This window comes from Acinonyx jubatus, chromosome B2 (assembly GCF_027475565.1).
Source record: "Acinonyx jubatus isolate Ajub_Pintada_27869175 chromosome B2, VMU_Ajub_asm_v1.0, whole genome shotgun sequence".
Taxonomy (NCBI): Eukaryota; Metazoa; Chordata; class Mammalia; order Carnivora; family Felidae; genus Acinonyx; species Acinonyx jubatus.
Window position 1 is genome coordinate 138027497 of NC_069385.1, and position 26883 is coordinate 138054379.

The 26883-nt window shown below is 42.9% G+C and overlaps 1 protein-coding gene across 3 annotated transcripts in view; it reads left to right on the plus strand.

Annotated features, from left to right (window-relative positions):
- CAP2 (cyclase associated actin cytoskeleton regulatory protein 2) overlaps window positions 1-26883 on the plus strand; it is a 150358-nt gene that overhangs the window by 103492 nt on the left and 19983 nt on the right. For all 3 annotated transcript variants that reach the window (XM_027040363.2, XM_027040362.2, XM_015071364.3), the window contains 3 exons: window positions 9537-9680; window positions 9982-10067; window positions 13014-13119. In XM_027040363.2, the coding sequence (XP_026896164.1) occupies window positions 9537-9680; window positions 9982-10067; window positions 13014-13119 (336 nt within the window). The remainder of the gene's footprint in view (window positions 1-9536; window positions 9681-9981; window positions 10068-13013; window positions 13120-26883) is intronic.

A 26883-nucleotide genomic window follows, 5' to 3' on the forward strand; every position in this document is an offset into this window, starting at 1 on the left:
TTATAGATCGTTACAAAATTCATCATTCTTAGATGCCAGGTGATACCTCCCCAGATGGGGTCAGAGTTGATATCTTCTCAGCTGGACCCATAAAATAGGCTGAAAACATAACAAAGTTCAAGATAAGATTCTTCTCGGCCACCCAGTCTCCTCTCTTGTGCTCTCTGTGGGTAACCAGGTTAAGTTGTTGATTTTCAACTTAATTTGTTAGCCTGCACACCCATGCGTGAATACAAAAGATGTGTTTTCTCTGTCTGGACTATTCTCTTTTTGTACTACCAGTGAAAGACTCTACCTATCAGAACAACTATAATGAAAACAATAAATCTCAACCTGAGGGAACAGTTAATGTTACAGGGTTTTTGTTGTTGTTGTTGTTGTTGTTTCCATCTTCTGACTCCCATTGTTGCAGCAAGATTCAGGATATGAGGTGTTATAAGGACACAAATTGTTGTGGGTCATTGTGTAAACATTTTGATTTTCGTTGAACTTGACTTTTTATATCTTGTACCTACTCTTCTGAGACATGTCAAACATTGAGAGCTTAGAGAAAATTGTGGTCCACATATCATGTCAGCAGAACTGTGTTCTTGTTCTGATGAATCAATTGTAGGTTTTGGTAGTACACAACAAAAACTAGAAATGATGAGAGATAAGGCTCACCCCTGTGAACAGTGGCAAAGACAAAAATATAAGTGGGGACTGACAAAGTGTCTACTGCTCAGTGTCACGGGCCGTGAAATCCTAAATAAGGCTTTGAATGTTAAAACATATAACTTACAATGTGTCGGTAGCAACAGTGCAAATTATTATTTGTAGTATTATCTGAACAATTAAAACATTTATTTGGAGAAGGCTCTTTACCTGTGGTTTGCTGAATGCTTTTGCAGAAAAGATTTTACGTTAAAAATGCCCAATTTGTGGGAATGTAAATTGGTGCAGCCACTGAACAGGTTCCCCCCAAAATTAAAAATAGGGACCCCTGGGTGGTTTCATCGGTTAAGCATCCGACTTCGGCTCAGGTCATGATTTATCCGTCCATGAGTGCGAGCCCCTGCTCAGAGCCCGGAGCCTGCTTCCAATTCTGTGTCTCCCTCTCTCTCTCTCTCTCTGCCCCTCCCCCGGTCAGGCTCGCTTGCTCTCTCTCTCTCTCTCTCAAAATAATAAACATTTTTTTAAATGTGTGTGTGGGAAAAAAATCAAAACTAGAATTATCATATGATCCAGTAATCCCATTACTGGATATTTTTCCAAAGGAAACAAAAACACTAACTTGAGGAGGTATCTGCACCCCGTGTCCATTGTGGCATTATTTACAATAGTCAAGACTTGGAAACAGCCTGAGTATCAATCAGGATGGATGGACGAACTGGGATACATATACAATGGAATATTATTCAGCCATAAACAAGAATGAAATCTTATAATTTGCGACAACATGAATGGACCTTGAGGGCATATGCTAAGTGAAATAAATCAGAGAATGACAAATACCATATGATCTCACTTATAGGTGGAATCAAAAAAAAAAACCAAACTGATAGAACTGAAAACAAAAACCACCAAGCTCATAGATAGAGAGGACAGATTGGTCGTTGCCAGGGGTCAGGGGTGGAGAATGAGGTGGGCAAAGTGGGCGAAGGGGATTAAAAGGTACACACTTCCAGGTATAAAAGAAAGAAGCTGTGGGGGTGTAACATACAGCATGGTGACTAGAGTTAATAATACTGTACTGCATATTCAAATGTGGCTAAGAGAGTAAACCTTAAAACTTGGCACCAGGAGAAAACATATTTTGTAACTGCATATGGTGGTGGATATGAGCCAGACTAGTATGAAACCATTAATTATACACCTGAAACTAATATAATGGTATATGTCAACTATGCTTCAATTTTAAAACTGCCCGATTTGTAACTACAAGCGCACAGTTCTACCTTTATGAGAAAAATGGAACAGGCTGACGTCGAGCTTCTGTGCCTTCCCTGAGGTTCTCTGTCCCAGGCTCCAGACCCTCGCATGTCCAACCATCCTTGAGCAAATGTCAGTAAAGGAACAGCATGGTGATGGTCCTGGGCCCCAGTATTCAGTGATGTTTCATATACATGCCTACCTATTAGTCTCTATGCTTTTATGCATGTCTGAAATGGTTTGTTTTTTAAAAATTACTGAAAGAAAAAGTGCTGATGAGTATAATGGGTTGTTGAAAGATTTGCATTAAAAATTTAAGTAGGAGCTCTCTCACTTGGTCTCTCTCTCTCTCTCTCCCTGAATAAATAAATAAACTTTAAAAAATTAAGCAGGAGTTTTTGTGTTAGGAGCTTCTCTCTTGGGTATCAGGACAGTGCAACTCTCCAAAGCAATTCATTCCCCAAGGAGCCAAGTCTCCATGGTTTTACTCTTTAAAAATTATTTTTAGGGGTGCCTGGTGGCTCAGTCGGTTAAGCGTCTGACTCTCGATTTCAGCTCAGGTTGTGGTCTCACAGTTCATTAGATCGAGCCCTGCATCTGGCTCCACACTGGGCGCGTGCAGGCTGCTTGGGAGTCTTTCTCTCCTTCTTCCTCTGCCCCTCCTTGCCCCCTCTCAAAAACAAAAAAAAAACAAGTAAAAAAATTTTTAAATGATTTTTAAGGAATATAAGCAAAAGCCGAGGATGCTTAAGTGTATTTTTTAGGAGAGTTTAGCAAACGCTGAAATAAGATATGGAATGTAAATCCTTATGAACATAAAAAATATCTTCTATGAAAACTGTCACAATGCAAGATAATGACAACTACTACAATATCATGTATGTTTGCAGTGCTCAGTAAGTTTCGTTTATTTAGACTGACTTCTGTGACAGTTTTGCAATTGTTTTCAATTTCCAAGTTGTCTTAACTGTACCAGTGTTTCTGAAAGTATTTCCATGAGGCATATTCTCAAACCTCCAAAATGTTCCTGGACAGTGGAAAATTTTTATGTAACAGGAACATTAAGGGAAACTAGCCTGGGGAAGTGTCTACAACTGCACCAAAGTGAGTGAACTCAAATTAATGTTTCTGATAAAAAATATTTGCTCCTAACTTAAAATGGTGAAAACAATTGCTTCCTTTATTAAAACGTGCCCAAATAACATATTTTTAGAAACAAATATTGTTCCCGATTTGGGTAACCTTTGCCTGAGAAAATGCTATAAGTATTCTTCAACTGAATAACTCATTCTGATAATTTCTGAAGATGGTTTCCTGAAACGACTTACCTCATGGTAAGGAAGAGGCTTAACCTTTTTTGATACATGTAAGTTTAATAGCACCCATTAAATTCTTTTCTACCACTGAAGGTACAAAACTAGTTAGTATGTTTTAAAACTTTTCCCCTAATAACAGAATAAATGGGTGTACAGGTTAGAAAATTCAAAATATATGAAGGGGCACCTGGGTGGCTCAGTTGGTTAAGCATCCTACTTTGGCTCAGGTCATGATCTCATGGTCCGTGAGTTCGAGCCCCACGTCGGGCTCTGTGCTGTGCTGACTGCTCAGAGCCTGGAGGCTGTTTCAGATTCTGTGTCTCCCTGTCTCTCTGCCCCTCCCCTGTTCATGCTCTGTCTCTGTTGGTCTCAAAAATAAACAAACATTTTTTAAAAAATTTTTAAACAAAGAAAATTTAAAATAATATGAATAAACCTACAAGATTGAATAAGAAAAATTTTAATGTTAACTCTTTGATGTGTATGTTTCCATATGTCTTTTGTGCTATAATTCATGCACATGTTCACACATGCACCTAAGTGGAATCAATTGGTAAAACTTTGCACAAAAACACATTAGCCAAGGTAATAATTATTGATATTTGGTGGCATGCTTGGCTAAGCATTCTTGTTTGATGTAAGTTTTCTTAGAATTTTAAATGTAAGTAGGATTCAGATATTTAAAATCAAATACTTTCTTTAATGCTGTTGAGCTTGTCTGCATTGTGATAGTAATGCTTTTGTAGTATTTACATTTAGAACATCCTTTCTACAATTACAGAATTCTCACAGTACTTGCCAAGAATATATTGATGGGATTTTATTTGTGTCCTTGCTTATTTTCATTGAAACTGCTGGAATCCCACTCTTAGGACCATTCTTTACGGTCTTAATGGCCATTATTTTTAAAGTAATTATTGTTCTTTTCCAAGAGAGCTCTACTAAGTCTATGTGCCAGAAAAAAAAAATAAAACATTTAAGTAGGGCTTTTTTTTCACGTGGCAGAATTAAGCATGTTTATTGTTCACCGACGTCTTCCCATCTGTTTTTTTTCCCAGCGTTTCACAGAGAGCGTATGTTAATTTTATAACCAGAAAAAAACAAATTATTTAAAAAGGAGTAGCGATAGATTGATCCGTTCTCTACCTCGTGAAGAGGACCCCATGAAAACCCTGGATTCCAGGAATAGGCTTATTTCCTTCCACTCAGTGACACATCTCTGAGGTCAAAGTCCAGGGAGTCTGTTCCATTTCTCACAAAATAGCGTGAGTGGAAATTTGGTTTTCCTTTTTGGGTAAAGTTTCTACAGAGCTTGCTGATAAAGCTCTTTAATTTTACTTTCTGCAAAACAATTATTTCTGGAACTAAGCTGAGATGAAGTTGATGATACTGGATCTCAATTCTTCAACTTCAAGGCAGAAACTAGGGTCATAAAGACACCGAGTCCTGAAATACTCTCCAAAGCACAGTCCCATCAAGCTGAGACAGTCCTGTAGAACATTTCCTGAAACTAACAGTCAGCTGATGTCTCTCTCTCCCTTCCATTTTGGTCATTTTCTCCTTCTGATAAAGCCCACAGAAACTGGGGGAAGGGGAAGAGAAGATTTTCCAGTTAACCCTTCATTTGAACCTTGCAAAATGGTTTTCTTCCAAGGAAAGGTCTCTCAGAGTAATAGAAACCTGAGTTTAAAGAAAGTCATCTGGGGCACCTGGGTGGCTCAGTCTGTTGAGCGTCTGACTTTGGCTCAGGTCATGATCTCACAGTCCATGAATTCAAGCCCCGTGTCAGGCTCTGTGCTGACAGCCCAGAGCCTGGAGCCTGCTTCAGATTCTGTGTCTCCCGCTCTCTCTGCTCCTCCCCTGCTCACACTCTGTCTGTCTCTCAAAAATAAATAAAGATTTAAAAAATTTTTTAAAAGGAAGGAAGGAAGGAAGGAGGGAGGGAGGGAGGGAAGGAAGGAAGAAAGGAAGGAAGAGAGAGAGAGAAAGAAAGAAAAGGAGGGAGGGAGGGAGGGAGGGAGGGAGGGAGGGAGGGAGGAAGGAAGGAAGGAAGGAAGGAAGGAAGGAAGGAAGGAAGGAAGGAAGGAAGGAAAAAAGGAAGGAAGTCATCTGAATGAGACCTGGGTACAACTGGCCAATCCCAAGTCAGCCTAAAGCTAGATGCAGTCTGAGGAGCCATCACCAATGCATCCATTGAAACAACCCAGGACACCTCCTAAATGTATCCCCTTCTATGAGTGGAAAGCCCTTTTGTAGTGTTCATTGACATGTGCCTTTCAGCCTGTATTTATTGAGTACGCCTAGTGCCTGCTCAGTACTTAACAGGTGGAAATACTTGTAACTGAAAGCCTCTCTCCCATTTGCCTTTCATCTGACATCCCTACACAGTCAGCCTTGATGGAAATCACGCCATAACCCTACTGTTCTCTGTTTTTGATTCCAGCTGTGAACGTTCAGGATGAGCTGGAGAGTGTTAGCCTAGCTTGCAGTACAGGAGAAATCTGGCACCGAATAAAAGCTATAGTGTTTATTAAGGTTATGCAAATAGCTGTTTTACTTAGTTCTCTGAGCCGGTCTTTCTTTCTTCCTTTTCTTTTCTTTTCTTTTCTTTTCTTTTCTTTTCTTTTCTTTTCTTTTCTTTTCTTTTCTTTTCTTTTCTTTTCTTTTCTTTCTGTCTTTCTTTTTCTTTCCTTCTTTCCTTCTTTCTTTTTCTTTCTTCTTTCCTTCCTTTCTTTCTTTCTTTCTTTCTTTCTTTTTCTCTCTCTCTCTCTTTCTCCCTTCTTCCTTCCTTCCTTCCTTCCTTCCTTCCTTCCTTCCTTCCTTCCTTCCTTTCTCTCTCTCTCTCTCTCTCTTTCTCTATGTCTTTCTTAATGAGGACAGTTCTTTGTGCAATTGCCAAACCAAGGCAAAAGGAAACTTTTCTCAATCTTTATGATGCTTTCATCAGATAACCAATGTATAATATCCTTCTGTCTCCTCAGACTTTAGAGTTTGTTCTTGGGAAGTTAGAGATAAATGAAGATGGCCTTAATAAATCTATCTAACTGTAAATACAGTGTTTCTGGTTATTTTTCCCCTTGGGGCAATAGGCCAGATATCGCCAACAATTCAGATATTCTGGCCTTTCTCAGAAATGTCACTGCATCAAGAATATTACAGCTTAGCAAATTGTTGGAGGAAATTAGGATGTTTTTTAGTAGTTTGCCATAAGCAAAAATCAGCTGCCTTCTAGAAATACCTATAACACACCTTGGATCTGATGTAGGATTTAGACTAAAAAGAATCCCTTGAAGAGGGCAATGTTTCCCTTCTAAAGAGTGAAATTCCAGGGGTGCCTGACTGGCTCTGTCTATAGAAGATGTGACTCTTGATTCTGAGGTTGTGAGTTCAAGCCCCACATCGTGGGTAGTATTTACTTAATTTAAAAAAGTTTTTTTTTTAAATAAACAAATAGTGAAATTCCAAGGAGAGCATTTAAACCTGACTTTTGGCTGCCATTAACAAACAAACATGGAAGAGGCATGGAGTTTTGAGGCAAGGAGTATTTGGTGGGGGGGTGACTGTTTTATTCAGAGGTTGATTTGGGAGTTGTTGTTGGGGGTTTGGAGGTGTTTGCTTCTCCTATAAAGCCATCACGCCCTTAGGTTATTTTTCTACAGGTGCCAAAAGGAAGTACCACAGACTGGGGGGCTTAAACAACAGACATTTACTTTCTCACAGTTCTGGAGCCTGGAAGTCCTAAATCAAGGTGTCAAAAACAAAACAAAACAAAACAAAAAGCGTGCCTCTGTCCATTTGCATATCCCAACTAGGAAATCTCTCTTCTTGTGCTTGCATACAAGTGATAAGAGGGAACTGGTCGGTGAATGTGGGCGATTGGAGGCTTCCCTGGCAGAGACCTTGAGATCACGCCCTGCTTGCAGAGCACCCCAGTGCACCTGACTCTATACCGAGTACAGACAGCTCCCTCTCATTCACTCCTCCTAACAGTCCAGTCAAGTGGGTACCATTATCAACACTATTTTGCAGATGAGGTCATGGAATCATAGACACATTTGGTAATCTGATGAATGGCCTGGGGTTTAGTACAGTGGGGAGCAAGGACTTGAACCCAGGTGGTCTCTTTCCAGATCTGAGCCCTTAATCTCTTCACAATACCTTCCCCTACTCTTGCTGGCAGGGAGGAAACTTGTGTGTGGAGAGCTAACTGTATTTTTCTGAGCACCGGATGCAGAAAGTTGTTTCAGGGCCTCCCAGAAGACCTGGGTTCTAGCCCCAGCTCTACTAACACTGGCTAGCTGATCTTGTCTCCTAATTACGTGAAATGGGAGAACTGGATTCCATCCACACTTCTTAAAATTTTAGACTGAGATTCATGATGAGAAATACATTGTACACACGCATGTACACGCACAGGCACTGGGTAACTGAAACAAATGTTTGGGACACACCCACCCACATGAAGTACATGTGAATGCCCTCTGATACTTTTTCTTTGTTTCAGTTACTTTTTAAAACACTGATCATGACCTACTCAGACGGGTCTATCAGAACCTGAACTAGATGACCCAGTTTGGACTCCTGTAATCCTAAAATCCTATTAACCTAGGTGGATATTTATTTGGAGCCTCTCTTATCTTAAATGCACAGACACTTACTTGAAGCAAAGGAGTATTACATATGCTAGAGGACATCCCTTTTACTTCCTCACCGAGCTAATTACAGAAGAGTAAATCTTGAAATGAAATGAAATGAAATGAAATGAAATGAAATGAAAGCTTGAAATGCTGTATGTCCTGTAGTCTACAGGCTGTAGGTATTATCTCTGAATTACAGATGAGGAGACCAAAGCTCAGATTAAGTCATTTGCTCAAGGCCGCATCAGTAGTAAGTGGCAGAGCTGAGATTCGAACCAGTGTCAGCTCTTAACATACATTTCTTGTAGGGAAGGGTATATAAAAGGGTCAAGAAAGAGAAGTGAGGTCTGGAAGCTGCTGCGGCCGACTGTGGCTTCTTCCCCAACGGTCTGCCGTCCCTGGCAGGAACAACTGCCCTTTGGGGTGCTAAGCCATCACTGTAGCAGTGATTAAAATCTGCCCCTGAGGAGCATTTCATTGGTCTGGAGGTGAAATGCTCCCCCCACATCCCTACCCCAGACCACCTCCAGACCAGTGAAATCACAGTGTTTCAGGGTGGGACCCAGCCCTCTGTTTTTCAAAGCTCCCAGATCATTTCAATGTGTGGCCAAGGTTGAGAACCTTTGCTCTGAAGTCTCAGTAAAAGAAATGAAAGAGCTTTAGGGGCCTTTCCATTTAACATTCTGCAAACACCATTTAGTAAAATATTGCCGGAGTACAAGCTGTTTCTAGTTCTTTGGAACACATAAAAAAAAAAAAACAAAAAACAAAAACAAACAGGTAATCTTGTATCTACTTCAAAACCAAAGAGAAGAGACTGCTCCAGGGGTGGATGGGGAGGGAGTACAGGCTCCTGTCTCTGTGATACTTCATAACCGGCTCACATAATTTTGAAAGTCATTTTCTGCATGACTAGAGAAGTCAGTTGTTGAATTAATCACAAGTGAGAGTAACCAGTAGTTGTTGGCCAGGTTCACGAGGCACAACGTAGAAAGCCAAACCAGACTAAGGTAACCGTAAATATTGTAAGCCATCACATTTTTTTAAAAAAGAGCCACCATGGAAGATCTCCACTTTTTCATGTGGATTATGGTAACTGGTAAAACCAAGACCCTCCCTCGCATCTATTCCCACAGGAGCAAGAAGATACCTTTTTACTAATGTCTCCCCCACCCCAGATTTTATTTTCATCTTTTTTTTTTTTTTTTTAATTTCAGCTCAGTGCAGAGCCCAACATGGGGCTCGATCCCACGACCCTGGGATCATGACCTGAGCCGAAACCAAGAGTCAGATGCTCCACTGACTGAGCCACCCAAGCGCCCCCATCACCCACCCTGATTTTAGATCTGTGTTATTCCAGTGTGTGTGGCCTATACATTCCATTTCGAAATTAAACTGACCACACTCAATTTCCTTGTTCATGCTGCACTCTAAAACAGGCGCTGTATCATATGCTGGGTTTCTTCCATGTCTCAGGAGACGGCATTCATAATGTTAAAAATATGTACAATTTTCACACTTCAGAGAATGAAAACATAGTATTACAGTAACAACAGCCCTCCGTTCTAGTCTGAAAGCCCCTGACCAATGGCAAGTACTCCTGCTGAGGCCAGCCTGGAGACCTGAACTCCTGCCCTGCTCTTTAGTAACAATGTTCAATGTTTGCTTGCAGAATGATGTCGCTGCGCTTCTGAAACCAATCTCAGAAAAGATCCAGGAAATCCAAACTTTCAGAGAGAGAAACCGGGGGAGTAAAATGTTTAATCATCTGTCGGCCGTCAGCGAAAGCATCCCTGCCCTTGGGTGGATAGCTGTGGTGAGTCTGGCCCCTGCACCTGTCATTTTTTGGAGTGTTTAGGAGAACTTTGGGCTACCTTCGGGCTCCTTCCTGTCCCTTACACCCCAGGAGATTCCTCTCGGGGTGAACGCACCAGCTCTCTCTTACCCTGTTTGCAGTTCGATGCTTTGTGCTCGGAGATGTGGAAATGTCTCACTTATCCTTACAGAACAAAATGTTTGTCTCCACCTTTCCATGGCTTTTCTTCATCCTTAAGACATTTTCTTTCTTATCCTGTTTTTTTTTCTTCTATGCTGGGGTGACGGTCCTGTTCGCCCAGTCCCCCAAACCTGGTCCTTATGTCAAGGAGATGAATGAGGCTGCCACCTTTTACACTAACAGAGTCTTAAAGGACTACAAACACAGGTACGTCCCTTCTTTTACCGACCAAATTTTCAGGTGCTCGCTTGTTAAACATGTCCCCGAACTTAATGTAGTGCGTTCCTGATTCCTTTCAAAGGCTAGCTTACGGTAAATGTTAAGGGAAGAGCCCATCTTTGCGGCTAAAGCAAAGTGGAAAGTGAGGCCAGTTATCCAGATAATGGATGTGCTTTGGAAAATCTGCCACAGTTCTCTCGTGATGATAAACTCCCCACTTGAATACGTGCCATTCCATACGTGTCCCCACGGCGGCCAGAGGGCTCTGTGATGGTTCGCGGTGGACCCGTCCTATAAGGGCACAGCTCTTTCACACTGCCCCAAACAGGGCTGGTGGGCAAGCAGAGAGAAGAAAGGAGGAATCAGGAAATGAAGTGTGAGTGAGGAACAGGAGTGAGCTGAGACAGTGAACCAGGCCCCTGAGAGGGGAACCAGCGAGGGCGTGGAGACGAAATACAACTGGGGCTGATGGAGAGACATCTCTAAGAAGGGCAGTACAGATGAGCCCCAACCAAGGAGCTTTGCCTGCAGATCCAGCTTCAACAGACATCGCATTCCACAGCACAAATAATAGGTCCTGGAGACACTTAACACTGGGTTTGGAATTGAAAATGGGCTGGATGGAGACAAGCCGCAGTGTCTCCGCTGCAGGAAGGGTTATGAGAGTCCTTCCCCTCCGATAATGGCATGGCCGGCCCTGTCAACAGCTGGCTGTATGTGATGGGGCTGATGTCGAGTCATTCACGGAGGGAATGAGGCAAAAACAAGAGCCTCCACCCCCTGGGTGCTGGGCTGGAGAGCGGCTCCCCCTCTGAGCCCTCAGGCAGCAGAAGTGGAAGTGCTTATCGGTCAGCAAATCGAGGGGCTCCCGCACCTCACCGGCCGGCCCAGACTGTTCAGTGGGAAGGAAACGTGAGGACCAGGTCATTGACCAATACTGCGTCTGTTTCGGGTTATTTTCAGTTTTCAGAAGCATTGAGGAGATACGAATGAATATTTATAAAATATACGGAAAATATAATCACAACACAAAAGATAGTCCTATGTCCACCACTCAGTGTAGGAGATACGTACTGGGAAGCCCGGGTGGCTCAGTCCGTTAAGTGTCTGACTTCAGGTCATGGTCTCACAGTCCATGAGTTCGAGCCCTGCGTTGGCCTCTGTGCTGACAGCATGGAGTCTCCTTCAGATTCTGTCCCCTCTCTTTCTGCCCCTCCCCCCTCTCAAAAATAAACAAACATTTAAATACATATGTATCGAGGGGTGCCTGAGTGGCTCAGTCGGTTAAGCATCTAACTCTTGATTTCCACTCAGGTCACAATCTCACGATTCGGGAGACTGAGCCACACGTGGGGCTCTTGCACTGACTGCACAGAGCCTACTTGGGATTCTTACTTTCTCCCTGCCCCTCTCCCGTGGACACTCTCTTCCTCTCTCAAAATAAATAAACAAACTTAAAAAAAAAAAAAGAAATACGTCCTGATATTTTTTACCGCCAAAACCAGACACACTCGCCAATTCTACTCCAAGGTGTATCTCTAAAAGAAATAAAACATGTTCACACAGAAGCTTGTGCACAAATGTTTGTAGCAACATTGTTTATAATAGCCCCAAAGTGGAAACAACCCAAATGTTCATCGACTACTGAACAGATAAATAAAATGTGTGTGCACATACGATGGTATGTTGTTCAACCGTTAAAGCAACGAAGCATTGACAGAAGAGCAACATGGATGAAACTTGAAAACAGGCTAAGTGAAAGAAGTCAGACACACAGAAAACCCCACATATTGTACGATTCCATTTCTGTGACATGCCAGAATGGGCAAATCCGTAGAGACAGACAGTAGCTTAGGAATTGTCCAGAGCTGGGGAAGTTTGGGGGAAATGTGCAGTAACGGCTAATGGGTGTGGGATTTCTTTCTGAGGTGATGTAATGTAAAGTTGACTGTGGTGATGATTGCATGGCTGCTGACCTAAACCATTGGATTATACACTTTAAATGGGTGAATTGAGGGGCAACTGGGTGGCTCAGTCAGTGAACTGCCCGACTTCGGCTCAGGTCATGATCTCACGTTTTGTGAGTTCGAGCCCCACGTCCGGCTCTGTGCTGACAGCTCGGAGCCTGGAGCCTGCTTCCGATTCTGTGTCTCCCTCTCTCTCTCTCTCTCTGCCCCTCCCTCTGCTTGTGCGCTCTCTCTCTCTCTCTCTCTCTCTCAAAAATAAATACACATTAAAAAAATGTTTTTAAATCAATGGATGAATTGTATGGGATGTGAGTTGTATGTCAACAAAGCTGTTCTATCAAAACAAAACAACACAGAGCAGCCACAGTGCCGTGCTCCCCTCATACAGTTTGCTCGCTCTGTCTTGGAAATGGGGGTCTGGTTGAGCGGTTGTGCCCAATGCTACAAACCCCACGTTGTGTTAGGGACTGGGTGTTACCTGTTTGTGGGAAATCGTCTCCTTGCATCAGCATCCTCCTTACTACTCCCTTGGCCAAATAAACCAACCAAATTATTAGAAAGCCAAAGGACTTTTTTTTTCTTCCAATACCCTTCTCCCCTCCGAAACACATTGTTCTCATTCTGCACCAGAAGCAGGTACAGAAAGAGATAGTCTCTTCCATGGTCACCTTCTAGTTAGAGGTCATGTGAGGGCGCACGGCCCAAATTGCTGGATCTGCTCCCCGGGGTCCCCTTGGCCCCTCACCTGGAGCTCAGGGAGGGCACTCGGCCCCCCTCAGGTGAGACCTGGGCCACCAGCCTTTCAGGGTCCTTTCCGGAAATTGGTTCACGGTGACTGACCCAGAAAGACAACTGGTCCAGGGTCCTCCTGAGCCTTAGTTACTGGATTACCACGTTCCTGTTAGTGGTTTTTAAATTTTATCTTAGATCCTAACTCTACTCTCTTCCACCCTCTTTTATAACAAAGCGATTTACGCCATGTGGATTGGGTGAAGTCCTATTTGAACATATGGAGTGCTCTGCAAGCATACATCAAGGAACACCATACCACCGGCCTGACTTGGAGCAAAACTGTAAGTACCAAGCTGTCTGCCCCCTGGAGAAAAAAAGGCCATAACGGTGTTCATTCCTGGTAGCCTAGGATCCTTACACTTTAGAATTTACCTCAAGGAAAGCGTAAGATAAATAGATACGTAGAAACTCTTTATGGAAGTGTCGTTTGTCATGAGAAAATCTGGAGACTACCTACCTGACATGCAGAAAGGAAATGGTTAAGTTGGTCATGGTGAGAACCCAACGAAACCTCTACAGCCATTCAAAAGAACATATATGAGGGGCTCCTGGGTGGCTCAGTCGGTTAAGCATCCGACTTCGGCTCAGGTCACGATCTCGGGGTTTGTGAGTTCAAGCCCCTCATCGGGCTCTGTGCTAACAGTGTGGAGCCTGGAGCCTGCTTTACATTCTGTGTCTCCCTCTCTCTCTCTCTGCCCCTCCCCTCTTCTTTCTGTCTCTCTCTCTCTCTCTCAAAAATAAATAAATAAACACCAAAAAAATAATAACATATATGATGCCTACATGGGAAATGATTTACCAGCCCAACGTGCTAAAGTGCAAAGGTTTTGCATACTAAGATGGCATATGTAAAGAAACTGTGTGATAAAACATTAAAGGAAATAGGTTTGAAAATAGTTACAATTTTAAGAAGATAGAATGATTAAGAAAATGTCCTTTTAAATGTTTTAAATGTCTTTTTTTGATGTTTACAATTTTTTTTTGGATGACACGTTTGAACACTGAGGCAATCCTAGCGCCTCAAGCGTTATCTTAGCCCTAGGACAAAATCCCAGCCTGTGAGAGGTTGGCCTGACCTTTGCCCTGTCTTCAGCGTGGTCTCTCCTCTCTCCCCGAATCTCGCTGCTTCCCAGCCCTCCCAGACTGCTGGTGGGATCCTCAGCACATGCAGTGCTTAGGCCAAACCAAATCAAATTATTGTTTCAAAGCTTGCAAATCTCATATGGTTTAGCCTTTTTGCAACGTCCCAAACATACATCATGCTGTCTGACCTTCCCTGGGGGGAAGCACCTGTCTCTCTTCTCCAAGACTCAGCTCCAACATCACTTCTTTAAGAAACTTCCATCGATGTGCATCAGCTCCCCACCTGGGATGGGGATTTCTCCTCTATGCCCCCTTTGTATTTCGAGTATAGCTCAGCTCATGCGACTGTCATTTGTACGTGTGTGTCGGGGTCTCTCCCACTCAGTTGGAAACTCATCTCTGTCTCCAGCCCCTAACACAGTACCTGACATGGAGTAAGTACTCAGTAAATGGTTTGAACTAAACTGTGAGACAGGGGACTCTTAGAATCTTCCTTGCCCTTTTAAGTCTCTGCACTTGTCATAGAAAGACTTCCTATGGAAACCCCCTTCTGTTAGAAATGAATGTTACCTTTAAGGGGTCACGGTGGATGATCTAACCAGAGTGCATCTGGAGAAAGTGAAGGGGCATATTTGTGAATTCTGTTCAGGGGTAGAACCCCCCCCCCCCATTCTTCTGGTTGGCCATGCTCCAGCACCTACCCCTTGTCCTGAATGTTGATGTCAGTGAGGTAGGCTTAATAGCAACACAGAGTGTGCGACTTTCCAAGGGAGTGTGGGATTCCTGCCTTTGCTCCCTAACACTTGTAACAAACGTTAACATTGACCCCCAAAGGTGGACCCTTCCTTTTATTTTCTACTTTGCCTATTTTCTCCACAAGCAGAAACGCACAGTTGTAAAGTGCAACTAATTGTGTCTTTTTCTTCTGCCCACGACATTATGATTTCTGAGAAGAGAGTTCATAGACACTCGAAGGGTTTTAACACAGAACATTATGATTTCTGAGAAGAGAGTTCGTAGACACTCGAAGGGTTTTAACACAGAAAGGTGACCATGATGCAGGTGGGTGTTTGGGTGGATGGGTTAGTGTTATTTTTCGTACACTTCCAATGAGATGCTATTTTGTTATAGATCAGTTTGTTGTAAAGGGAGATTGTCATGTATTTGCCATGGAGATAGGTCACCACTAGAGAACAGTAAACTAAACAGCAAGAGTCCTTGGATGTCTTACATCTCATGGTAGATAAATGGAAAAGGAAAGAGAACCCATTTGTGGAAAATAATCATGTCAACAAACACCAGCTCATTAATTCTCTAATGGCGCCCATGGAAAAGGAATAGAAAATTCTCTTAAATGCTTTCAATACCTTTTACCTCTGAGTAATGGTGTTTTGAATATTTAAGATAAGAATCAAATATTAATTATAGAAAAATAAATGTAGCTATTTTCCTTTATTCTGGAGTGAATACTGTGTTTTCATTATTTTCATGAGAAATAAAAGCCTTGTAACAATGGCTTTCAAACTTTTAAAGGCAATTAGTGGTAAGAAATACAGTTTACACACACACACACACACACACACACACACACACACACTGTTCATAATACTAAAACATGTTTCGTGAAACAGTTCTGTCTCTTACCACATGAAATGCATTCAAATATGTTTTCTATTTTATTTCATTTTTTATAAAATTCTGGCTGAGACCCACTAAATTGATTTCATGACCCACTAATGGATCACAAAGTACATTTTTTAAAACATAAATGTTATATTTATACAAATGTGTATATATGTTATATAAAATATAATCCTGGGGCACCTGGGTGACTCAGTTAGGCATCTGACTTCAGGTCACGATCTCGTGGTTCGTGGGTTTGAGCCCCACATCAGGCTCTGTGCTGACAGCTCAGAGCCTGGAGCCTGCTTCAGATTCTGTGTCTCCCGTTCTCTCTGCTCTTCCCCTGCTCATGCTCTGTCTCTCAAAAATGAATAATCGTGTATATAATCTTTGGAGAAGACACTGGGCAGTGTAGATTGCCATAATAATAATGGCTGTTATTTACTGAGCATGTTATGCTATGGGAAAATTCTATTTAAAATGGCAGTTATTACAAAGCAGAGCAGCTACTTCACTTCTTTAATGGTAAAGTGTTGGCCAGATATTGAAAGTGAGGAATGATTATGGTAAGAAAGTGTTAGTTCAGAGATAACATCATCAATGCATAATCTTTTAGCAAGTTTTAAGACATATGAAGTATATTTCCTAATATTTTTGTCCTCTTCTTCTAAAGTTTGGGATAAAAATACATACATTACCAACTGTGTTATAAAAACCATAGTTTTAAATTTTAAACCTAAATGACTAAAATCTATTTAAGATTCCAAAACACAGGGGCACCTGGGTGGCTCAGTCGGTGAAGCATCCAACTCTTGATTTTGGCTCACGGTTCGTGAGATTGGGCCCCAGGTGGGGCTTTGTGCTGGCAGCGAGGAGCCTGCTTGGGATTTTTCTCTCTCCCTCTCTTTCCCCTCTCTCCCCTGCTCGCACGCTCGCGCGCGCTCTCTCTCTCTCTCTCTCTGTCAAAATAAATAAATAAACATTTTAATTAAAGATTAAACATCTTTAAAAAGATTTCAAAGCATAATCCACAGCCTAAATCAAACTAATTTCTCTTCACTTAACGATGATGTGTCAACGTAGCAGCAAAATGAACAATGAGCGATTGTAGCCACAATCACAGCATTCTTACGAGGACTGTTAGAATGATCTGATTAAATGGCCTTTGGGAAGAAAAAATAAATAGGAATAATTTCGTTTATTTGCCCTCGTTTCGTTTATTCACAATCGTGCAAACAGTTCGTATTTATAAGATGTTAAGGATCCAAGAGCAGGTAGGAAGATGAGGTGTTCATGTTCACTGATATCACAACATTCAGAAGGTTTAGGAAACGCATTCCTTTTTAATGGACACAGTCAAAACGCTGATGGTGACTTAACATCTCAAGTATTTTGAGTCACCGTGGTTTGTTTTTTTTTTTCTCTGTTTTCAAATTGGATTTTGAGATTAGAGCCCCATGGGAGTTTCAGGGACCAGCATCGAGCTAGCTGCCCAGGGCCCTGAGCTTCCAAGAACGCACTGCCCTAAGAAGGGATCGCTCCCCCTGAGTTGACAGTTGGAACTGGATTTGCCAGCTCCCACCTCCTGACATTGGCCTTCAGACCACAGCTGTGCTGGGCAACTGTGGCTCCCGTCAGTTGTCAGGGTGGAATGTAAAACTTTGAGGCCGGTTATTCTCCGGGACAGTGATTGCAGGGCGAGGGTCTATGCACAGGTGTGCGGGCGCCGGTGGGGACCATGAGCTTGGAGGAAGACGCAGCTGTGGAGTGATCCACGTAGGATTTCTGGTGACGTTTACTGTGGTAAATGGAACCTTCTCATTTCTGTAAGCTTTTCTTCAACGTGACCGTGGTCCAGAAGGACTGTATGCCAGAAACAACTTGTAGTTTTCCATTTAATCATTGGCAACTCTTTTACATATTAATTTGCACGGTTTCCTCTGCACTGGGTTTCAAACGCGCTGTGCTGGATAAATCAGCTTTTTGGCAGGAACCCAGCAGGGACACTGTTATTTATCATCCCTTGCTGTCGGTCGGGTTTGTGATATTTGTCGGCAGTTCCTGCAGATGAGATAATAAGCATTGAACGGCTAAGGCCGCATCTTTGCACTGAAAATTACCGAAATAACTGATTTTTTTTTTCTATGCATTGGCCAGATCAACATTCAGGCTATGGTTCCGTTCTGTGTGGATCTGGCCAGAAAAAGGTCACGAAAAGAATTCCATGAACGGGATAAAATGTGGTTGTTTTCTTCACTTTCTGGGGTTAAACTTGCTGACATCTTTCTGTCCTTTTTCATGTCTTTCTTGAATTCCTTTAGCGTTGGGAACACCTAGGGTATAATTAGGTGTGGAAAGGATAAAACTCCACATACGCGAACGTGAAGGAAGTCTTATGTGATGGTGACGTAGTTAGTTGTCAGTCATCCGAACCTCCAGAAGGAGACAGGTAGTTGGGGGTGTTACAGTCATAGACAAGGTGGGGTTTTATTTTTCTCGAAGCCAGACATTTTGCTTCACTCCTTTATTCTCAGGGTAGATCTTTCTCTCCAGCCTCTTTCTCGGTGGAAAGGCCAAATGTTCGTTAACAAAGCGCAAAGTGTAACAGTTTGCCGTGAGCAAATTAAAACTCAGCCAGAGGGTATTCTGACTTATAAATAATGTAGGCCCTGTAGCATCGCATTAAATATGTATGTCTTATAAGTTTTCCAGTCTTCTGGCCCCTCTGGCTCCCTCTTGATTGGTACAAAAGAAAACTGTTCTCCGTCTTTTCGATCGAAATTTTCATTTAGAACTTGTACCAATCCTGTGCGTTGCATTCATTCATCGAAGTGAATTGGTAGAGCCTTAGACGGCGTGTTGCTTGTCCGGATCACAGAGCTCCTTGATCTCTTCCATGGGGCTCTGGGGCTGCGGGGAGTGGCTGTCTCCTGTCTACCTTGACCACAGCTGCATTCAGTCGACTTAATTGCTCCTGGGTCTTTAGCTCCCTTTTGGGGCTTTGGGTAGCCAATTACTTTTGTTCTCTTATGGAAAAGATCCAGACTGCTCAGAAGGAGTTAGGAGTATCATTGACTAACAAAGCAGCTCCAAATGCACAGATAATGAAGTAAACTTGGAAATGGCTTGGAGTTCAGCCTGAGAGACACTAGTAATTAAACAAACGTAGTGTGCAGCACCTAGCATGCAGCAGGTTCTGGGCCAGGTGCTGACAATGCAGAGAATGGGTATATGATGCAGTCCGTACATTTCTGTCCACTGAAACTCACGTTCTACCTAAGGAACATATAAACAGATACAACGTGATATAACTGTCACACTACCAGTAAACACAAAGCACAGATGCTTGCACAGAACATGGAAGGAACACACAATCCTTCAGTGCAGTGTGGTTCTGAGGCCGGCAGTAATCTGGAAACTTGTTTGAAATGCAGAATACAGCACCCCACTCCAGACCTCCTGAATGAGAACCTGCATTTTAATAAGATTTCCCCAGGTGATTTATATGCATAGTAAAGTTTGAAAAACACTGCTCAAATGTATTCAAGTTGGACCAAAAGAGTCCAGAGATCTTTGATTTTTACTCATTCATTTATTTAGCAATTCATTTACTTAATAGCCATTTATTGGCTACCTACCATGTACAAGGCATACAACAGACATTCTATTTATGTTACAGTTTCTGCCATCAAGCAGCAAGTTTTAAGTATGATGCAGAAATGAATTACAATAACCAAGGCTGTGTTGGAAAAGAAACCTTGGCTAGTTAGACTTCCTGGGTAGGCAGAAAACACAAGAGAGGGGCTGATGTTTGATTTGGGTCTTGAAGGATGAATAGGAGTTTGGAGAGCCCTAGGTAGATAGTAAGGAAAAGGGCAGGTTTTTTTTTTTTTTAATGTTTATTTATTCTTAAGAAACAGAGAGAGACAGAGCATGAGCATGGGAGGGGTAGAGTGAGGGAGACACAGAACCTGAAGCTGGCTCCAGGCTCTGAGCTGTCAGCACAAAGCCTGACGCGGGGCTCAAACCCACAAACTGTGAGATCATGACCTGAGCCAAAGTCAGACGCTTTACCGACTGAGCCACCCAGGCGCCCCGGGAAAGGGCAGTTCTTATTCTTAGCAGAGAATTCAGCACATGCATATAGGACATGAACAAAGTACTTTGAGAGAAAAGCTGGTCGTTTTCTGAGCTGAAAATGGTGAGAATTGAGGCCAGAAAAGCAAACTAGGGCCAGATGGTGAAATCTGTCTGTATGTCTTTTCCTAAAAAGATGGGTCTATATGTGGTATGCAGGGTTTTTTCCTTCATCATAGGTTTTTGAGCAAAGAGATGGTGATTTGGAAGTTGTGCAAGATAGACGGAAAAGGGGAGGAGGTTAGAGGCCCCCCGATCCTTGTTGGGAGGCTTTAATGGACGGCTGGGACTGGGACAATTCGTACGTGACCTGGAGGGTGGGGACGGCAATGGGAAGAAAGAGATAGAGTGGATGCTGAGATGAGGACTTTGTCTTTCCTTTGAAAGAGAGAGAAATCAAACCTAAACACCCAAGTTTCCAAGTCTGGAAATCTGGGAGAATCATAGCAACATCAGTACAACAGGGAACTCCACAGAGGAGCAAGACAGCCTTGACATGAGCCTTCCCCGTGCTGTTTGGGGTGCAGGTGAGACATTCTCCATAGAGAGGTGCAGCAGGCAGGTGACATCACCAAGGGGGAGGCCTAGGGACGATCGTTAAGTGGCTGCAGAGACAAAAAAGGAGGACACGGTGGAGGAAAACACCCCGGGGGACCGCGTTTTCTGGGGAGTGGAGTCAATCCGTTAAGGAGACAAGAGAAGAAGAAGAGAAGAAAACCAGAGTCCAGGATCTCCAGACTTGAAGAAGCGTGGGCTGGCTGCCACTATCCACTGTGACAATGTGGGGAATGCAGGGACTAGGCAAAAGCTGCCATCATCCACCTTATTGGTGACCTTTATTTTATTGACGTGTAGTGCAATACTATATGGGTTTCAAGCATATAACACAGTGATTCGGCACTTACATACATTACGAAGTGATCACCGCCGGGTCTCGTGACCACCTGCCACCATGCAGAGTTACTACAATGTACTGACCATATCCCCTAGGCTGTGCTTTTGGTTCCCGTGACTTCCTTGTTTTGTACCTGGAAACCTGTCCCTTCTAATTCTCCTCACTTGTTTTGCTCATCTCCCCCCACCCCTGCAAACACCACTTTGTTCTCTGTATTTATGAGTCTGTTTCTGCACTGTTTCGTTTGTTCGTTTGATTTGGTGTTTTAGATTCCACACAGAAGTGAAATTTCCTTTAGTATAATACTGACTTATTTCCTTTAGTATCATACTGTTTAGGTCCTTCCATGTTGTCACCAATGGCAAACTCATTTTTTACAGCTGAGTAATATTCCAGTGTGTGTGTGTTTGTGTCTATGTGTGTGTGTGTGTGTGTGTGTTTGCGCGCGTGCAGACCACACCTTCCTTATCTATCCATCTACCAGTGGACATTTAGGTTGTTTCCATATCTTAACTATTGTAAATAATGCTGTGATGTATTAATGACCTCTAGAAAGCAACCTTTCTAGAGAGCTGAAGGTAGGTGCAGTTTTGTAGAACAAAGGAACACAACTGACTTTGTGTAATGATGTCTTGACCATTTGTAGACCAGTTGTCTGATTTAATGAGGGATTGCTTAAAGCTTCAATTTCTGCCTTTTGAAGTTTTGGGGATTGTTCGAGGATTTTATTTCTACTTGAGCTATATCTTCAGTAGAGTAAGCGTAAGTCAAAAATAAATATCTACAATTTCATACACAATAGTTTAGAATTAGCTGCACTATGAAGCTCTAAGTAAACCTTTTATATTTAGAACCATTTTTATTATCTCATAAATATTCTTGAGTTTTATTGGTGGTTGATAACAATACATAAATTTTTTAGAGTACTTAAATTTTTCTCTTCCTAAATCAAAACAGTAGTAGCTTTTAAAACTGCCAACCTTAACAATCAGGGTTATTTTATTTACTAGAACTTCTTTCTGACCAAGAACTTGAACTCTCTTCACCTGAGGGCCAGCAAATTAATACACATTCCTAATTTATTTAAACCATCACCTTTGGGAATATTTTAATTAAGGTGCGTTCATTTAAAATTCCTTCACGTGTGACATTGAAGGCAGTGATGTACTTGGCCTTGTCCTGTTCCCTGCCCTCTCCTTCAGCCCCTCCCAGGAAAATCAGGAGGTTGTGATTTAGGGGTGCAGACAGAGGTGCTCCCTAGAGCAAAGCAGGGGGTGCCTGAATAGGAGGAGATGTTGAATGAGGTCCACTGTCAGTCCAGCCCAGAGCTGAGCCCAGAGCTGAGCTGAGGCCTGGGTTCTCATTCACCCCCAAGGAGCCACACCTCTGGGGCGAAGCTCAGCCCTTGCTCCTGGGGGACTTGCCTGCTTCCTGAAACCAGGCCCCCCCAGGAATCCCTGCCGTGGTCGAGTAGCTCTGTCCCTCTCCCTGTCCATCATCTCAGTGCCATCATCCACCTTCTTGTCTCAGTGAGAAAGGGCAAGGGCAGATAAAGTCTTCAGCCCATCCTTTTTAGGGTAGTACATGGTAGCCAATGTTCCTTCTTTAAAAGCAAATTGTGGGGCGAATTGTGGGGTTGAACGTCTGACTTCAGCTCGGGTCATGATCCCATGGTTTGTGGGTTTGAGTCCCAAATCGGGTCCTCTGATGTCAGCGCAGAGCCTGCTTCGGATCCTCAGCGTCCCTCTCTCTCTGCCCCTCCCCCATGCTCTCTTTCTCAAAAACAAACATATTTTTTAAGTGACTTTTATCTTTTCAAATGGCCAGAAGCCTTTGAGACCCTCTTTGGAGAGGGATTAAGTCAAGCCATACTCTTTGCAGTCAGAAGGGGCAGAGTAGAGCGAATGAGTGATTGCTTGGTGCGTTATGTTTTTGTAAATAGATGTGCAGGCAGTCCTAAAGGAGAGTCTTGAGGAGTGGTAGTTGGGTTAAACAAGTGTGTCACTTCAGAAGGTGATGCCTGGAAAGGCAACATGAACATGGATCTGTCAGTTCTCGTGTGATGCTAACATTTCAGTTGCAGTTATCTGTTGTCACGACAACGCTCCTGGAACCCCCTTCCTCTTGCTTCCTTGTGCCAGATCTGACCCATCCAACCTTCAGTGCCATTTTCGCCTGGCCTCCTTCCCAAGAACCGAGTCGCCTGTCTCCTCTGCTCATCTCCATGCCCGAAGGTGGAAGTTATCCTTTTCCCTCCACAGACCGCCCCCTGGCACCTCTTAAAATTTGTACTTCTTTTATGATGCTTAGCACTTTCTACCTTATAAAGCAGTTACTTACTCACTTCAGTAAATACTTACAAAGCACCTACCAGGTGTCAGGCGCTGGGCCACAGTACCAGTGACTTTGGGATGAATAATGAGTGACTCTTTAGTGCTCAGGCTCATGACCAAACCTGAATGCACAGACAGATAATTACAGTGTAGCGTGAAGGATTCTAATAAGCGTGTTCCTCACGGGTCCTCGTAACAGAGAAACAGGAAATTTGCTCTTGGGAGAGACAACGTACAAAAAGGAAGAGATGTTGGAGTCGAGCCTTGAAGGATCTATGAGGGTTTTCCAGATTATACGTTGGGGAAGAGCCTTCTAAACAAAGGCATAGCCTGAGCAAAGACATGAAGGCAAGAGCTGAGTGCCTGTTGTCTGGGAACACAGAAGTGTCTTGTCTCTCTTCCGAGGCCGGGAGCTCCTGAAAGCAGGGCACTTTCCCCATTCTGCTGGGAACCAGCAGCTGCGGCTGCTACGGGGCCTTAAACACAGTGCCCGGTCACATTTGCTAAGTGAAACGCATTCATGTGTAATCACATTTCTTCGCAATGAAATTTCTACCATGTTATTCCATTAACTAACTACAGATTGTGTTCCTCGTCCAAGAGCCGCATATGTAATATTTCTTTACTTCTTCCATCAGATGGCGGTAACAGAAATGGACAGTGCATTTTATTACAGGCGGCGGAATATTGGTCACAGATGCCTCCCCTGCACCTGTCCCTTGCCACCTGCTTGCCACAAATTCCCAGCTGATAGAAACTCACTAAATGCTCGCTTCATTAGATGGAGCCAAAAGAGTTTCTTTTTTTTGTTGTTGTTTTTAATTTTTATTATTTATTTTTGAGAGAGACAGAGACAGAGTGGGAGCAGAGGAGGGGCAGAGAGACAGGGAGACACAGAATCTGAAGCAGGCTCCAGGCTCCGAGCTGTCAGCACAGAGCCCGATCTGGGGCTCAAACCCAGGTGCCCCTTAAATGCACTGTTTTAAAAAAAAGAAAGAAAAAACAGTAAATTAACTGGTTTCCCCAAACTCACATAGACTATGTATGTTTTTCCCCAGCTGTGTTCCACCTCAAAGCTTCTCTGAAGGGACTTTTGTTTGTTGCTCTGTCTTTTCTTCATCTACTGCCATAGCTCACACACCCCTCCAGGTTCTCAAAGGAATGATGTACAGAGACTCCATGAGAGGGAAACCATCAGAAGTCATGGACGAGACCGTGAGATGTATTTTCATGACCCTTCCTCTAATTCTTTTTTTTTTTTTTCAAGTTTATTTATTTATTTTGACAGAGAGAGAGAGAGAGAGAGCGCATGTGCAGGAGAGGGGCAGAGAGAGAGGGAGACAGAGGATCCCAAGCAGGCTCCACCCCGTCAACATAGAGCCCAGACATGGGGCTCAATCCCAGGAGCCGTGAGATCATGATCTGAGCCGAAATCAAGAGTCAGCTGCCTAACAGACTGAGCCCAGGCACCCTGCTCTCATACTTCTTGAGATAAGGGTGTTTGGAATCTTGCCTCTGAAGAAAAGTGATCCACATGGACCCACATTCCCTTCATAATTGTGAGACCATGGTTTTACTTCAACAAGTGCCATTGGTGCTTTGTGGAAACCTAAAACTCAAGCAGTGTTCTGTTGCCATAGATGAAATAGGAAATACTCCCTAAATTGACTTTTTAACAATTATTAATAAGCAGGTGCTTAAAATACTATATAGTACTTCATTGTAGTATTTTTAACAATTCTGTTTTCTTGGAAGGGCCCCCAGAAACTTTGTTTTCTTTGGCAGAAGAAGTCTCAAAATTACAGGAAGCGATAAAAATAAGAAAATAGAGACTAAAGCCATAATTCTCTTTGGCTTATCCTTATGTTGTACGGGATGGTCATCTGTTAGTTTATGTGCAATCTTTTTTTCTCGATGATACTTGTCTGCCAATGAAAGTGTGATGTAAATATGAAAGTAAAATTCACAAGTACTTATAGAAATTGATAAATTTGGAAATGTATCAATTTCACGAAGTTCTTGATCAAAGTGCATCTTGCAAAAAATAGAAATTTTGATTCTAAAATATAAACAAACCCTAAATCATAAATTTGTGAAGTATTTTTTTCTGCAGTGAGAACGGTCTGACTTCTGCGCATAGAAAGTCTTTAGTTCTGAAAGTGCTGCGTCTTTCATTTAATCCCTCCCTCCTGTTTTGGTACATGAGTGGCTTTCTCACACTTGTATTTTGTGTGCCGTATTTGGGAAAATTAACAAACAGCACTTGACCCCAAAGTTCAGCTGTAAAACATCGTCCATTCCCGCAGCTGTCGCATGTTAATGAAAGTATATTTGCGACTAAAATGGCTTTGTAATTTTAAAACTGCTTCTGACGTGTGTAATTGGGCACACGTAAGTTTTCACTGCTGCCTGCAGAACATAAAGCATAAGCCAGAGTGGGTTGCCTAGGTGGCTTAGTTGGTTAAGCGTCTGACTCTTGATCTCATAGTTTGTGGGTTCGAGCCCCGTGTCAGGCTCCCTGCTGGCATCATGGAACCTGCTTGGGATTCTCTTTCTCTCTCTCAAAATAAATAAACATTTTTTTAAACAAAAATATAAAAAATAAGTAAGCCATTAAGCCAGGGGATTGATGGGTCAGCTTGGCCCTGAGGTGGACAGCTCGAGAAAGAATCTGACCAAGAATCAGAGGACAGCCATCTGTGCGTGTGCGTGTGAGGGGAGCCAGGGTGGAGGTCACAAGGAGGATGGCTGGGGGCTGGGGGCACTGGCGAAACCCATAAACAATGCCACTGCACGTCAGATGGTTCCTTTTGTAGCTTGATCTGTAATCTTCACAAATACTTAGCAAGATAGGTGGCTCAAAATATTACTATCTCTAAGCTAGTTTCAGAGAGGAAAATTGTAACAAAAGTTCCGTGGTATGGGACACAATCCACTGCTTCCAAGAGGCTGCCCCGTGATATTTTTATTTTCTTAGTCTCTGCTTTTCTAAAAACTGGTAAAAACACAGGCCAAGATACAGGTTGGCTGACCTATTGTTAAAGGTGGAGATTAATTTTTAAAAAAAGGAGGGGGGCGCCTGGGTGTCCCAGTGGGTTAAAGCATCCGACTTCAGCTCAGTTCGTGATCTCGTGGTCCCTGAGTTCCAGCCCTGCATCGGGCTCTGGGCTGACGGCTCAGAGCCTGGAGCCTGCTTCTGATTCTGTGTCTCCCTCTCTCTCTTCCCCTCCCCCGTTCATGCTCTGTCTCTCTCTGTCTCAAAAATAAATGTTAAAAAAATTTTTTTAAATAAATAAAATAAGATAAAGGTGGAGATTAATGTGATCTGTATGTACGTTACTCCCTCTTACTCCCTCATACCTCTCTTTATAGACCCCTGTCCTCTACAAAACATTCGATGGTATGGCCCAGGTTAGGCACAGCAGCCCTTCTGCGGCCCCGCTAACCCCACTGTCTTGAGGAGAGCCGGTCATGCCCTCCTCTGTGCCCTCATGTCCCTGTTCATGTTCCACACGGCACATATCAAACTGCATCTGCAATTATTTATTTGTGCCCTTAACACCCCTCCTAGATGACGAGCTTCTTAACAAACAGGACGTCTGCTGCTTCTTCACGGCAGGCCTGGTTCCTTGCAAGGAGGCGCTCCGTAAATGTTTGTTGAATGGACTGACAGACGAACCTCCTTATCCTGATTCATTATCAGTCTATCTGTTAAAGAGTTAAGTTCTATTTAGACCAATCCCCTGCTACCTTTACTGTTGGGCTTGAAAAATCTTGTAATTTAAAATGTGAAAGTTGAAAATTTCCAAACAAGTCAGTTATTGAGCAGAAAAATCATAGATGGAAAACTGGTAGCTGAGAGAGAGAGGATAGACTTTTTTTTTTACTTAAGCAGCTGTGTTGATGGAAAACGTTTAGCCGAGAGAGAGAGAGAGAGAGAGAGAGAGAGAGAGGAGAGAGAAATAGATTTTTTT